This window comes from Alligator sinensis, unplaced genomic scaffold (genome assembly GCF_000455745.1).
Source record: "Alligator sinensis unplaced genomic scaffold, ASM45574v1 scaffold241_1, whole genome shotgun sequence".
NCBI classification, from domain to species: Eukaryota; Metazoa; Chordata; order Crocodylia; family Alligatoridae; genus Alligator; species Alligator sinensis.
Window position 1 is genome coordinate 4,133,483 of NW_005841894.1, and position 13,490 is coordinate 4,146,972.

At 38.5% G+C, this 13,490-nt stretch overlaps 1 protein-coding gene across 2 annotated transcripts in view; it reads left to right on the forward strand.

Annotated features, from left to right (window-relative positions):
- Positions 1–13,490, forward strand: part of UCHL3 (ubiquitin C-terminal hydrolase L3) — a 47,934-nt gene that overhangs the window by 11,855 nt on the left and 22,589 nt on the right. For both annotated transcript variants that reach the window (XM_025197333.1, XM_006018143.3), the window contains exon 5: positions 40–87. In XM_025197333.1, coding sequence (XP_025053118.1) covers positions 40–87 — 48 coding nt within the window. The remainder of the gene's footprint in view (positions 1–39; positions 88–13,490) is intronic.

Genomic DNA, 13,490 nt, shown 5'->3' on the forward strand with positions numbered 1-13,490 from the left:
TGTGTAAAATTTAGTGAAAACATATGTTTTAATTTTCAGGCTATTCGTGTCACTCATGAATCCAGTGCCCATGAAGGTCAGACTGAGGTATTCAGTTTTATAACTTTATTTTACTAACTATGCTTCTAACAGAATATTTGTTTGAAATTATTAGATTTATGCGTGGTTGAAAATAAGTATTTCTTCAGTACTGATATTTGCAATTGTTAGTCATGTCAGGGTCCAAAAGCATGAAGCTTTGTAAGTTCCTATTTTTTTCGTATTTTCCATTTATCTAGTCTTTTGGGTTAATTAAATCTCATCTTCAAGCTTTTTTCTTTCTATTCATGAGTCTTGGTATCTGATTCTTGAGATTCTTGCATCGAAAATCTGGAACTTCTAGGAAGAAATGCCAATACTATGCACGCCTCAATGTAATCACAAGAGGTAACACTTACAAGTGACACACAACTAACTGATCCATTCACTTCATAAACAAAATACGTATGGCTCATCCTAACTGTACTAGTGGTTTTGACCTATATGTATATATGTGACTAAACTACTTCAGGAAAATAAAAAATCACATTTCAATACCTCATGTATGTGGGGAACTATGTCCTGTCTCTGATATCTATGAGAATTTATTTTACATCAGGATTTCAAAATGATCAAATCATTTCCAAGTTCATCACAGGTGTGCTTTTTCTTAAATACTGAAATAAATTCTTACGCATGTAAATGCAGGCTCCTAGTCTTTGACAAATTTTGGTTATCTTCTATAATATGCATTCCCCTGGTTATGAATGTCTGCATGAACACTGGCTTCTGGCTTCCAGGTTATCATTGGTAGTACTCTCATTGATATAAATGGACTTCAGTCTTGGGCTAAATTAGAATGATAAAGGAAAGGTGGATAAGCGATCAAAGTAACTGACTGGTTATCTTTAAGACAAAGTCAAACAAGAAAGATGCTTCCAGTCTACCTTGACTCCACCAGTTTAAGCATTTGACACATTCAAAATGAAGTTTGGTATACAAGCCAAGAAAGGAAAATGAGCTTATTGTGGCTTTTGTGTCAGAGTACAAGAAAGCAAGACAAGCTTGCCTGAAGAGAGGGAGTTCCCAGCTTGCTGCCGTAGCTCTTTCAGACACAAACAAAGTAAAAGGACTCTTCAAAAAGAAATTGTTTTCCTGTGGATGTTGTAATTTCCTCTTTTGGAATCTTCTCTCATTCTTCTCTTCCTTACCTTCTTGCAATCCAGAGACTTTATCATCACAAAGGGAAAAATCATGTAGTTTCATCATATATCTTTCTTAGTGCCTGAGGAACTGGGTCTTGCTTCAAAGGTTCCAGTTTAAAACATTCAATCCCATTTCTTAATTGGTTTAGCTAGGGTAGAACTACTGGGGACTACCTCTCTTAATTCCCTAACAGGTCTATGGCCTGTGAGCCTTCCCCTCAAACCCTAGAAAAGAGAGATGGGCCCAGGTTTTCTGTCTTGTACTCAAGGTGAGGGGTTTTTAGTAAACGCTTGTTATTGGACCAGCTGTATAGCCGAGAGAGATGTTAGACAAGCTTATGGGCATGAAGTGCATGTGTGACATCCTCCCAACTCTACAGTTCATCCAATAAAATATATTGTCAACAACCTTTCTTCTCGCAGACTTCATGGACCATCATGGCTACAACAATATTGCAGGCCTACTTCTTGATATACTCAGGAATTTACCCAAGAAATGGACCTTGAGAAATTATCTTACTTGTCAAGATCTTTGTGAAACTTGGAAATAAATGCATAGGTTATGGCCTCTAGAAACCTCCCAAGTATTCAGGTAGGGTCCTCCAAGGAGTTCACTCAGCTCAACTGTGTGGTAGTTATGTTCTGAGAAAGAGATTAAACAATAAGTAATTTCCACTCTGTCTTAAAGGGAACTATCATTCTTCATAACATACTTTGAACTTAGAAACTTTCTCATATGTGTAATAGTGTCTGAGCACTTCTCCAGTGTCAGCTGTGGCATCTGGATTTTCTGCATGTAGGTCATGAGCTTTAAAGTCATCCTGAAAGGTGACTTGACACTTATGCGGTGTAACTTTTAAAATAATGTCTTGGTCCTCCTCTACATCCATTATATTCTCAGGGTTGCTTCCCTGGGACCAGGCTCGTGGTGTCTGCTAAAGCTACACTGAAAGCTTGTATCACTGAATGCTACAAAGGTAGTGTCTACCAATCTCTTCTCTAAGTTTATCTTTAATGGTTATCTATTGTCCTGGAAAAAGTGTTTTAAGCTTTTGGGACAGAATACAGTATCCTTTGGATAAAGTGGTCCTGCAGACAGAACTTCGCCTCATCCTTTCTGTAAGCATATGAGACAGCCCTTCAAATTGGAAGGCCTTAAAAGAACTTTTAATATGTGGTTGGTGGGAAGAAAACCTAAAAGTCTCCTGTATATGAATGATAGATTTGGCTTTTGTGTTTTATTTATCCCAGCACTCCCTCTCTGAGGCAGTTATTGTTCCACTGGTAGTTGAATTGCATGAGTCCTAACAGGTGGTCTGCTCCACAACAGCATAGTCATTGGTTCATACAAAATCTCTAAACCTTTGATCTTAACATTAAGGCAGACTAACTTCCCAAAGATATGTGATGGTCAGTTTTGCCAGTCTATTGATAAGATCATATGAAGTTGCTGCCAAGATTTTGTATTGGCGCTTGTGTTGGTTGGAAATTAGAAATAGGTGTTCAGTATCTGGAGGCAAAAAGAAAACCTCATGGAGTGTCACTGACAATAAATGGTAATATAAATAGCTTTCTGTTATATAAAAGTTGCATGAAATGCAAAAGGCTTTTTCCCCTTAATTTATTTTCAAGGTCATGAGTTGGTGTGCCAGGGTAGAACCTTGACTTCTTCTGAACAAAGTATTTATTAGTAAATTGTTACTACTGATAATCCAGTTAAATGACTTCACAGTTTCTTTAGTTTGTACATATGTCTACCATGCAGAAATACCCGGGCTTTGGTAGTAGAATCAGCGGAGCGTATTATAGGAACTTTGCAGCTCCACTGCTTTAAACATCCAACGAAGATCAAAGCACTTTATTGTGCTTTGTAGACCACCCCCTGAGTTTAAGTTGGTAAATACACTGTCACTAAGGTATACTAGTGAATTAATTTACTGTTGCTTTTGATTTCTATTTCTCTTTCAAGTGACAATGTTTTAAAATCACAGAATGTGCTCTGCTTGGTGCTACAAAGTTACAAGAATATACTATTATAATTTTGAATTTTAAGTAGTTATAGATTGTTTTATTTTATTAAAGTATTTATATTAATCAGTTTGTAGGTAGTGTTTCTACCTATTAGAATCAGTAGCAAATCAGATTTTTTTCAGCACAATGTAGAAACTTTATGGAGTGCTCTTGGGGAAAAAAAAATCCTTATCAATATAAGTTGGACAGGTTTATTGGACTGATCCTGTTTAAAGAACAACATGGCACTCCTTTCAAATTAATAACTATCTAGAAAGGGCAGAGTTGCAAATATCAGTATGTATGGAGAAGGTTTTGATACTGTGTGCTCAGAATTTAGGTAAGGCATGGTAGGATGACAAACAATTATTTTCTATAGACTGATATTAGCAGTCAGGATGCAGCTCACTTCAACAAGAACCTTACACCATACCAGCAATGCTAGCTTCTGTCCATTTGGCTAGTTCAGACAAAACTTTGTTTCATAACAGGATTGTAAAGCCTCTAGCACTGCATACAAAATGTTTGTGGGCAAAATGCAGGTTGAATTAGCAGTTTGTGGTGATTACTTGTTCCAGGCTTTGTCTTCCTCATAAAGCAATTTGACCAGAATTTCTGTTTTGGAAACACTGGATTTTTTTTCTTATGTGTACTCAGGGGTAGATCTAGGGGTGGTCATGGTGTGTGGGGCGTGGAGCAGATACACCCAGGGGTGTACTCAGCAGTTGCAGTGGTGCAGTTGAACCTCTTCCCCCTCTCTTCCCTGGTAGGATTTTGGCCTCTCCCAGACTGTCCTGGGACTAGCATTTCTATTCAGGCAGTGCTGAGAAAGTTAATTGACTTCATGGGTCATTATCATCTCCCTGATTCCTGCTAATCTCTCTCTGTTCCACAGATGTTAATGACCCTCTCTCCTTTTTAATGGTCCAGATGTGCCACTATTCAAAATATCCTTTCTTCTGCAATTTTGCTCTTTGTTAGCCATTTGTAGTAATGTCTGTCTTCTGTTTCACAGCCCTCCAGACTGTTTTTAGCTCTAGCTAAAAACCTTAACTTTGGTATGGTGTAGCAATTAATAGAGTTGTAAACATGACTGATAGTGAAGTATTGGAGGCACTGTCAAGATGCTCAAGAAAGCTAGATTTGTTTTATGAATAAGAGACATGCAATTAAGTAATAACTACAGGACTTAATGATGTGGTATCTTTTGAATATTTTTTTGCCTGTTTTGTTGTGTTTTTTTAACTTGATATAGAATCTAGCAAAATTGCAATTGTTTACTTTGATCTTAAACTAAATAATATATTGCAGGCCCCCTAGGCCTCACATATTAGTAAACTTCTAGTTTCTCTAACTGGAAAAAAAACTGTCATGTTGTATGTTGATACATCACATCATCTGCACCCCCCCCCTTTCAAAATCCTAGATCTGCACATGGATGTACCCAAAGAGTAAATATACCATAAAGTAAATTAAATCTCTTTAAAATAAATTTACAAGATAAATTAGATTATGCTGTCAAATGCTAAAACTGAAGTTGTTCTAAAAAGGTGAATTTCACAATGCTTCTGATGAGACTTGCAATCTAGACCTCTCCTCCTAACATTTGCTCATCCCCCTGGCATTCTCCCACACAAAGTAGAAAACTTGATTTTTCTCATAAAGAACAATTATAGAAGTATCCACTTTGAACATAGTCTACATATGGAAGAATAGGAAGACCCTGCTGCTCCTGGATGGAGAAATGGGGCCTATTCTTTCATTATTTCAGGAGTAATAGCTTGCTGACAAACTTCCAGGGATACTTAGAATTTTAGGATGAAATTTCCTCATCTTCCTTTGTGGATCTGTTAAAGGGAAGCGCTTATAATTCTAAAAACATTTTTACTTTGTCCTTTCTCTACTGAATGCTCTACTGAATGACTTTTCTCTTTATGCCCAGGTGAATTTTTTCTATCGACTAGATGCTAGAGAGATTCATATGGAAAGAAAATATTAGAGATCAGATATTTAGCCCATGACACATGTTATACTTACGTTACAATTGCCACGTTAATTGCACCATAAATTGTGATAAAGACTTCTAACTTGATTAGTGCCTATGCCTCCCTATCTTGGTTGCCTATTTTGATACTTCCCGGTCTTGAATAATGTAAAATATACAAACCAAAATTACAGATAAGTAGAATACTTTCTCTGCCTATTAAAAATATCACATCAAAAAGTGGATACTGAGAAATAGAGGAAGGAGAAATACCTCGGTAGCAGCAACTTATTTTTACCAGACAAAGGGAAATAATGGTTTTCCAAGATTACAATTCAGACATTTGCTGGGTAACCAGTCTTCTGAATTCAGACCTAGAGAAAATAAGTCTCTTCTAGCTGTTTTTATTAATAAAGCAACTTTTATTACAGTTTTTGAGAGGACAAAGGAAGAAAACATGTGCCCTATGTCTGTTAAACAAATAAACCACTAAACCTTGTTTAAAGTCTGTCACCATGCTACAAAAAATAACTTTACAAAGTAATGAATAACATCCAGGCTGATTCTTGAAATAACTTCACTAGAATAGCTATGCTTTGGTAGTAATTTAATGGTTATTCCTAAAATGTGTGTAATATAAGTAAAACCAGACTGGAATGCTCCAGCGCTCAATTTTTAAGCTCTCAGACTGATATATCTAATAGATGGAAATCTTGTAGAATGCTAAATTTTTAAAATAACCAAGCGGAGCCCTCTCACTACTGCAACTACAAAACAGAACTATTGTAAAGTGAAGTTGATTTTTAGCACAATAAGTGTGATCTAAAAGACAAAACTTTTGTCATACCCTTCTTTAAACAATAGACCAGTCACTAGACATCATGACAGGAATGAATGGGGAGTCACTGCTGTTTGGGGGACTGGTCATGGGTCTTGGTGTAAGGAGTTTTAGAATGCCTTCTTTTATCTACTACTGAGCTCCTGACCTTGAGCAAGTCATTTTTCTGTTGCCTGTCCCCTCCACCCTTTGCAGTGTTTCTGAGACTGGGGTCTCTGGCACATGTTAAATTTATGATTCAGTTACCATGTTAATCGTGCTATAAGTTCAGTTGATTTATGCTGCCATAAAGTGGCAAACCAGCCACAAAGATGTTACACAAAATGTGTGGAACTTTTTCGCAGCTCATTTGTATGGTGTGCTGTAAATTTAACATGTAGCATGCCTCCATCTTGTAATGTTGTATAGGCATTGGGACAGAAGTTGATACTGGGACTGGGACAGCACCAGTCCTGAGGCTGAAAATGGGCTTCTCGGGGAGTGGGTTGATAAGTTCCCCAGTGTGGGGAGGAGTGGTGAAGGGCTTCCCTGCTGGGAACCCGGCAACCACCATGCTTGACAGACTTTCCCCTGCAGCCACCATAGGGGCTGCAGGACAAAGCACTTGAAAATGCCACATCCAAGGGAGATGCAGGGCACTAAGTTTCACACACAATTTATAGATTTCCCAGGGCACTGGGACCCTGGAGTCAAGAAACCTCTCCCCAGTCCCATGGTCCTGGTGCCCCAGGTCATTTAAAAACTAATGCATCTTTCTTGAACCCTGGGGATCTCTTTTAAATATATTTAAAATTGCAGATTTGTAGTTTATTCAACCCTTTAAAATTTTTGAGCAATTTAGAGTGATTTACCAAAAGTTTCCATTTTAATTTCTAATATTTTAGGTTTTAGCAGAAAATTATGAAGACTATCATTAGCTCTTTTTTTATTTTTTAGAATTCTTGAAAATTTCTATTAAGCAGTACATAATTTTGAAAAAAAATATTTGCTATGGAAGACTGAAGGAAACAAGTTAGATAAATGTGCATGCACATTTTTCTAAACATGGCATTACAGATGCAAACCCAATTTGTTTTGGCTGTATACCCATTCCAAATGTTGGTGTTTTTGTATGCTTCCACTTTTAGGTGAATGTAGGTTCCTGTAGCTCAAGTTTTTACTTGGTAGACAAAAAGATGAGACATCTGTACTAAGTGATCCAGGACATACCACAGTTGCTGTATAGGAAACAGTGGCATCCCCCTTTTGTGGCAGTGCAGCTTAGGCTCTGTACACACATTCAGATCATCCAGAACAACTCTCACGGGTTGGTTTTCCTGAGAGAAAAACTGACCTGTATAGGAGTTCAAACAGAGAAGCAAATGGTGTTTTTACACGTGCTCCAGGGGTAGGAGCGGGGGGAGCGCTTTAATTAAAATGGCTCCAAGAGCTGTTTTAATTAAAGTGCCCACAGCATCTCATGTATCAGTGTCCTCACACTTCAAAAGGGCAGCAGGGGCACTTTAAAGCTCATTAAGCTTTAGTTAAATGCCGCTGCTGCCATTTTGAAGCATGGGGATGCTGATGCATGAGATGCAGAGGCTGGGTGGAACGCACTAATTAGCACACTCCAAGGGACACTATTACTCGAGTCTTCTCCGACCTGCTGTAGTTACAGTGCGTCAGAGCAGCCTCTGGGCATATCTACAGGTACTCAAAGTGCCTGCAGCATGAATGCTGGGCTAAAGCAGCCCAGAGAGCTTTGCAGGCTCTCTCTCTTTTTTTTATAGTGAATGTAGGCAGGGATTGTCAGGGGAAGTGGGAGGAGGGTTTGTGCTATGCAGTTCTCCAGCCATCCCTTTCCCTGTGCTGTGTTGGAGCCCAGCTAAGGCTGGGTAGGATATGCTTGTATGCTTCCTGGTACCCAAGTGCTGCAGTGTGATTCAGACAGGGAACAAACCAGGAGCAGAGCACACCCTCTAGGTGCTTCAGTGTTGAGCTTCTCCAGCCCGAAACACTCATGGGACGCACACTGCTCCCTGCTTGGTTGGGAGTGATGCAGCTCTCCCTCCCCTGTGGGACAGAGAGGGAGAAGCAGCAAAGCACATGGACTGCCTGTACAGAATCTGTCACCTGTGAGAGATTCTCCAGGGAGAGGCTTCATTCTGGTTGTTCCCAAGATATTTTTCTCTGAGTGGCCATGTTACTCTGGGAGAAAAATTATACACTTCTGTACCCTTGTGGTTTCTCCTAGGAGAGCAGGGATTCTCCTTGGAGAAGCTGAACATATGTCCAAGCCTTTAGATAATTCCATTGATCCTTATTCAGAAAACTCTGGCAATAGTCTTTAAACAAAAATAGACCACTGTTTTTAACTACTCTTAAATTGACAGGATGGATCTCAAATTCAGACAGTTTAGGTATACATGTGTATACATGTCTGAAGTGGTATTGTGATTCAGGAGTGTAACAATCAGAGTTTTTAGAGACTGAAGTTAAAGCTGATCTATTTACTGGGTTACAACTGGGCTGCTTCCTTAACTAAAACCAGAACTGCAAACCGTTGATTGCAAAGTTGTTTAGCGTGCCCTGAGAACAGCAGTCTTGCCTGGAATGTAGTATACTCAGATTTTAATCATGATAGCAGTAGTTAACGTTGGAAATGGCAAGCTGAAAAATAATCGTTAAAAAAATCAGCTGCTGTAAAATTCAGGGTTTCAAAGGTCTTTGGTTTGTGGGGATGTTATGATTTACTAGTTGAGAGGACCTGAAGGAGTTTTCAGTTACTTTGTCTTCCCAGCTCACATGGAATGTATGGAAATGTATTTAGATGTAGCCCACATTTCTGTAGGACTCTTCTTTCTTTCTTTCTTTCTTTCTTTCTTTCTTTCTTTCTTTCTTTCTTTCTTTCTTTCTTTCTTTCTTTCTTTCTTTCTTTCTTTCTTTCTTTCTTTCTTTCTTTCTTTCTTTCTTTCTTTCTTTCTTTCTTTCTTTCTTTCTTTCTTTCCCTCTCCCTCCCCCCCCCAACTAGCTGTTCATGTGATCACCTTTGTATCTTTCCCAAGGTTTCAGTTGTATTTATCTCTACTCCAAATATTGGTCATAATTATGAATTTTTTTTAAATGTTAATACTGAATAACTTGCCTTATATAGGATGTGAAATTATGTTTAGTTGCAATATGTATTATATGACATGATCAAAGATTAATTTTTAGACAGACATAAATGTTTCACTTATACTTCTAGTGAAAAAAATTGTATAGACATCTTGTCTATCCAGTTGTTGAAGTCAGGTGTTTTAAACAATTGATATATTCAAAATTCAGTTACTTCCATAGTTTCATAGATGTTAGGGTTTGGAAGGGATCTTACAGATTATCGGGTTCAGCCCCCCTGCACTTGGGCAGGAAAGACTGCTGGGGTCAAATGACCCAGCAAGGTGGACGTCAAGATGTTTTTTGAAGTTCGTCAGGGTGGGTGACTACCACTTTGATTTATCATTTTGCACTGTTTCTTGCATATTGGAATATATGAGAGAGATGCAACTGCTCCAAGTATGTGAGGAATGAAATAACTATTTACAGTTATAATACAGAATATGCTAAGGTCCTGAGTTTCCATGCAGATTCTTATTCATGAAGCTCTTAAGTTCATAAAGAAATGCTGTTTCTTAGAATGAAGCAGAACTATAGAGGGTATTTAGTACTTCTTGGCTTATGAGTCTGTCTTGCTTAATGATATCTGGGATAGAGAATAGCATTGAGTTGTGCCATCAAAGAGTTGCCTGTTTAGAAACTAATGAAGTTATACTATTTTTAGACAACCTGTCTATTTAAATAAGAAGATGTATATTGGGCAGGCCATAGTGGATTTTATTTTATTTTTTCAGGCGCAAACTTTTTGAAAAGAATTGGGTGTTTGAAAACCTGATGAATTCAGGTAGTCCTGCTTCCCTTAAGGCCATTATATATTTATATATATTGATCCTCCAAACTGGTCACTGTAGTTATCTAGCATGGCTTCCTACAGGTCATCAGTCATATTTTCAGTAGGATTCCTGGCTGAAATAGCTTTGAGACAGAATAACTATAAAATCAATAAATTAAACATGAAAGGGTATTTAGGATTCTAATCTAGGCATTTCTCACATTTTAGGTCCTACAAAAAATTTTCACTTACCAGTTGCAAGAACACTAATTTCAGTCAAAAATTAGACTGGCTTCTCTAAAATACTATATTCACATTGGTAGAATATCTTTTGGATGGTAGAGAATGATGGGTTTTATAACTGCTGTTCTTAAATATCAACTGGTGACATTTCCTTCTGCTACTGCAAGAAGCACTTCAGCCAGCAGATGGCGAACTGGTTATTTTAGAAACACTCGGTATTCCAAGCATTACCGGGGAATGACATGCTCATGGAGCTATCTGTTGGGGGAGAGGATAATTAAAAGTAATCTAAAAGCCCAAATAATTAAAGTAACTACTTGGGAAAGCTTGAAGTGGTGTATAAATACAGAAACTAGCATATTTCACATAGTATTCTCAAGTTTAAAAAAAACTTTATAGGAAATGGATAAAATTGTTTGAAACTTTAGTTTTTTAAATTAACTGACAAACTGTATTACCTGTTTAAAGATGCCATCTGGGCAGGAGCCACAGCTGTATTACCTGTTTAAAGATCATTTTGCTGACTTTTTCTTTAATGATGTTCACTGAAAAGCTTGTGTAAAGATACTACAATTTGGTAGTTGTAAATCTGTTGTGATAGAACCTCACACTGGGTGCATCTACACAAGACACAACATCACTGTGGCAACGTAGCTCATCACTATGGCAACGTAGTGTTGGTGGGCACGAACCACGATGCTGACGCTACCGCACAGTAATTCATTACTACTGTGCAGTAGGGTCGGAAACGACCCATGCAACACTGGGACTACGCAGTTGGGCACATGTAGACATGCCCACTATCTACTGTTGAGTGTTATGAGTGCTTGTTACCTTAAGTAGTGTTCAAAAACAAAATGAAGATTTTGATTTTGTCATCTGGATACTTATGCAGACACACACTATATGTATACTGTGTTCTGTTCCTTCAGGTTGAACATTCAGTCTTCTTTATCTGACAAGTTGAAGAGTTGAAAGGCATGGTTCAGAAATTGACCAGCCCAGCACAATGATTAAAACAAGGGACATTTGTCATTTTGGTATGCTATTCAGATGATATTTGTGTAGTGACTGAAAAAATAGCAAAAAAGGGCCTTGTGCAGTAGATGTGTACCTACCTTTTGTAGATGTGAAAACCGCATTACAAACTGACTCATCTGAGGCCTGAATATCAGTAGCAATGCTAAAACTAGAATTTGGTGGGTTTTTATCTTCAGTCCATTAGATCACACTGTCATTTTTTAACCAGTGTCTTCTCGTTTGAGAGAATACCATAGTATCAAGGTTTCCTTGAGAAAGTTCTCCTTCTGAGTTGAAGATTACACAGCATTTATCACTTAAATTAGTATTTGAGTGAATTTTCCTCTTTGGAATATAATTCTTATTCTTGTATACTAGAGTATACTTTGAGGGAACGTAATGTAAAACTTGTTGACAGGTGGTAGTATCATGCCAGTGCCATCAAAGGACTTGGTTTCTGGCCTTCATAGTGGAATCCAGAAGCCTGAGTTAGGTAGGCTTCCAGTACAGTACCTGGGGAGAATTAGGCACACCTGAATATACAGATCAGCCAACAGAAAGCACTAAGCTCAGTGGTATATCTGAATTTATAACCTTTTCAGAGTTTAGGTACCTTTCTGGGCTTACCAGCGAGTGTCTCTACCCACAAAGGATCTGGGGCCTGGAACTCTCTTCATAGAATGGATGTTTACAGCTGTTTTCCAAAAGTATTTAGCAGAGCAGTGTTTTATTTTAAAACATGTCTGTCAGAGTGAGTGCCACCCACTTGTATACGACATCCTAGAGGCTAGAATAAATACTTTATTAGGAAGTGGGAGACCTCGCCTTTAAGCTACCCTCAGCCTTGGGGATCATGATGGGGAACATAAAGGAGCAAGTTCTTCATTCTGTATTATACGTGAACGTGCAGAAGTCCAACCTGATTCGTTTCTGAACTCTAATCTCCTGAAAGATCAATTCCAATCTTATCCTCATGGTTGAGGATTGTTCCATACAACACTAAACGCTTGCTTTTACATTTCTCAGCTATCTGACCTGCATCTGTGGTGATACATACCAGATTCCACCTCAGATGACTACAGTCCTGACTGCAAACAATCTGTTCTCCAGGAAAGCATCCTCTAAGCAAGAAAATGTTGCTTTTCTTGTTCAGTCCTACCTGACTTTTTGTGGAGTGCCCAGTCCAGTGCGTGCATAGGACTTCCTTTCCTCTCATCACACCTGTTGGTGACTAAACTGGGAAGCTCCATGATCTCCAAGTGCAGTGTGTCTGGACAACAGAGGAGAAGTGACTCTAGATCTGTGCGCTGGAATTCAGGATGGAGACCATGTGAAGCTTTCCTCTGGCATACACATGCGCATCATGTACATATCATGACAGATCACACAACTCTAGTATTTGCATCAAGAAATGGTGGTGAATGATCATTCTCACCAGCCAGTCCTCTCCCCTTTTATGGAGGGAAACAATCAGCTGGTGCCTTTACTATCAAATAGCTTGTACTCCTAGCTCCCATGTCTCCAGATCACTGGAGTGGACATCACAGTATATTCATATCCCTATACCACAAGTGAGAGTAAGGAACTCTGTTCTTCATTTAGTCTTCCTGAGTCAAGTTGCCCAAAAATAAATTTGCATGTATTGTATGTCAACAAGAAGCATACCAGTCCTGCTTTATAGACCTTTACCTGAGCTGCTTCGTCAAGAGTGTTTGTTTGTTTTTCTTTATCTCCTGTAGTCAGGAATCATTCTGTGCATCTTCTCGCCCACATTACTTACCTTGCAGAGCACCCACAGATAAGACTTTGGCCCCTGTGTGGTTGAAATGGTTTTCAGGTGCCAAGACATTCTGATGTCATGGAGGGAACCCCAGGACTGTGTTTCTAGTCATAGACCATTTAACCAGAACCACACACTGCATCCAGCTTGGCTGCTGGATAACTTTTTGGGAATGGAGTAGAAATCTTGTTCATAGGTCAGAGACTTACTTAGTCATAGCAGAAAGTTTGAATGAATTGAGTCCTACTAGTTCCGCAAGTTAATTATGCTCTGTGTTTATACATTTAAAAAAAAAAAAAAAGGACTATTCTACAGTTTTTTGAGTTGTATCCATTGCATCCCATACTCTTTTTTTCCTTTCTGAGATCATTACACTGCAATATTGTGGTGGTGAGGGAACTGAGTAGAAATGAACACTGCCTTCTATTCCTTTGCACGGAGCATGAGTGAGAACAGGGCCATGGCATGCTCTACATACACTGCTA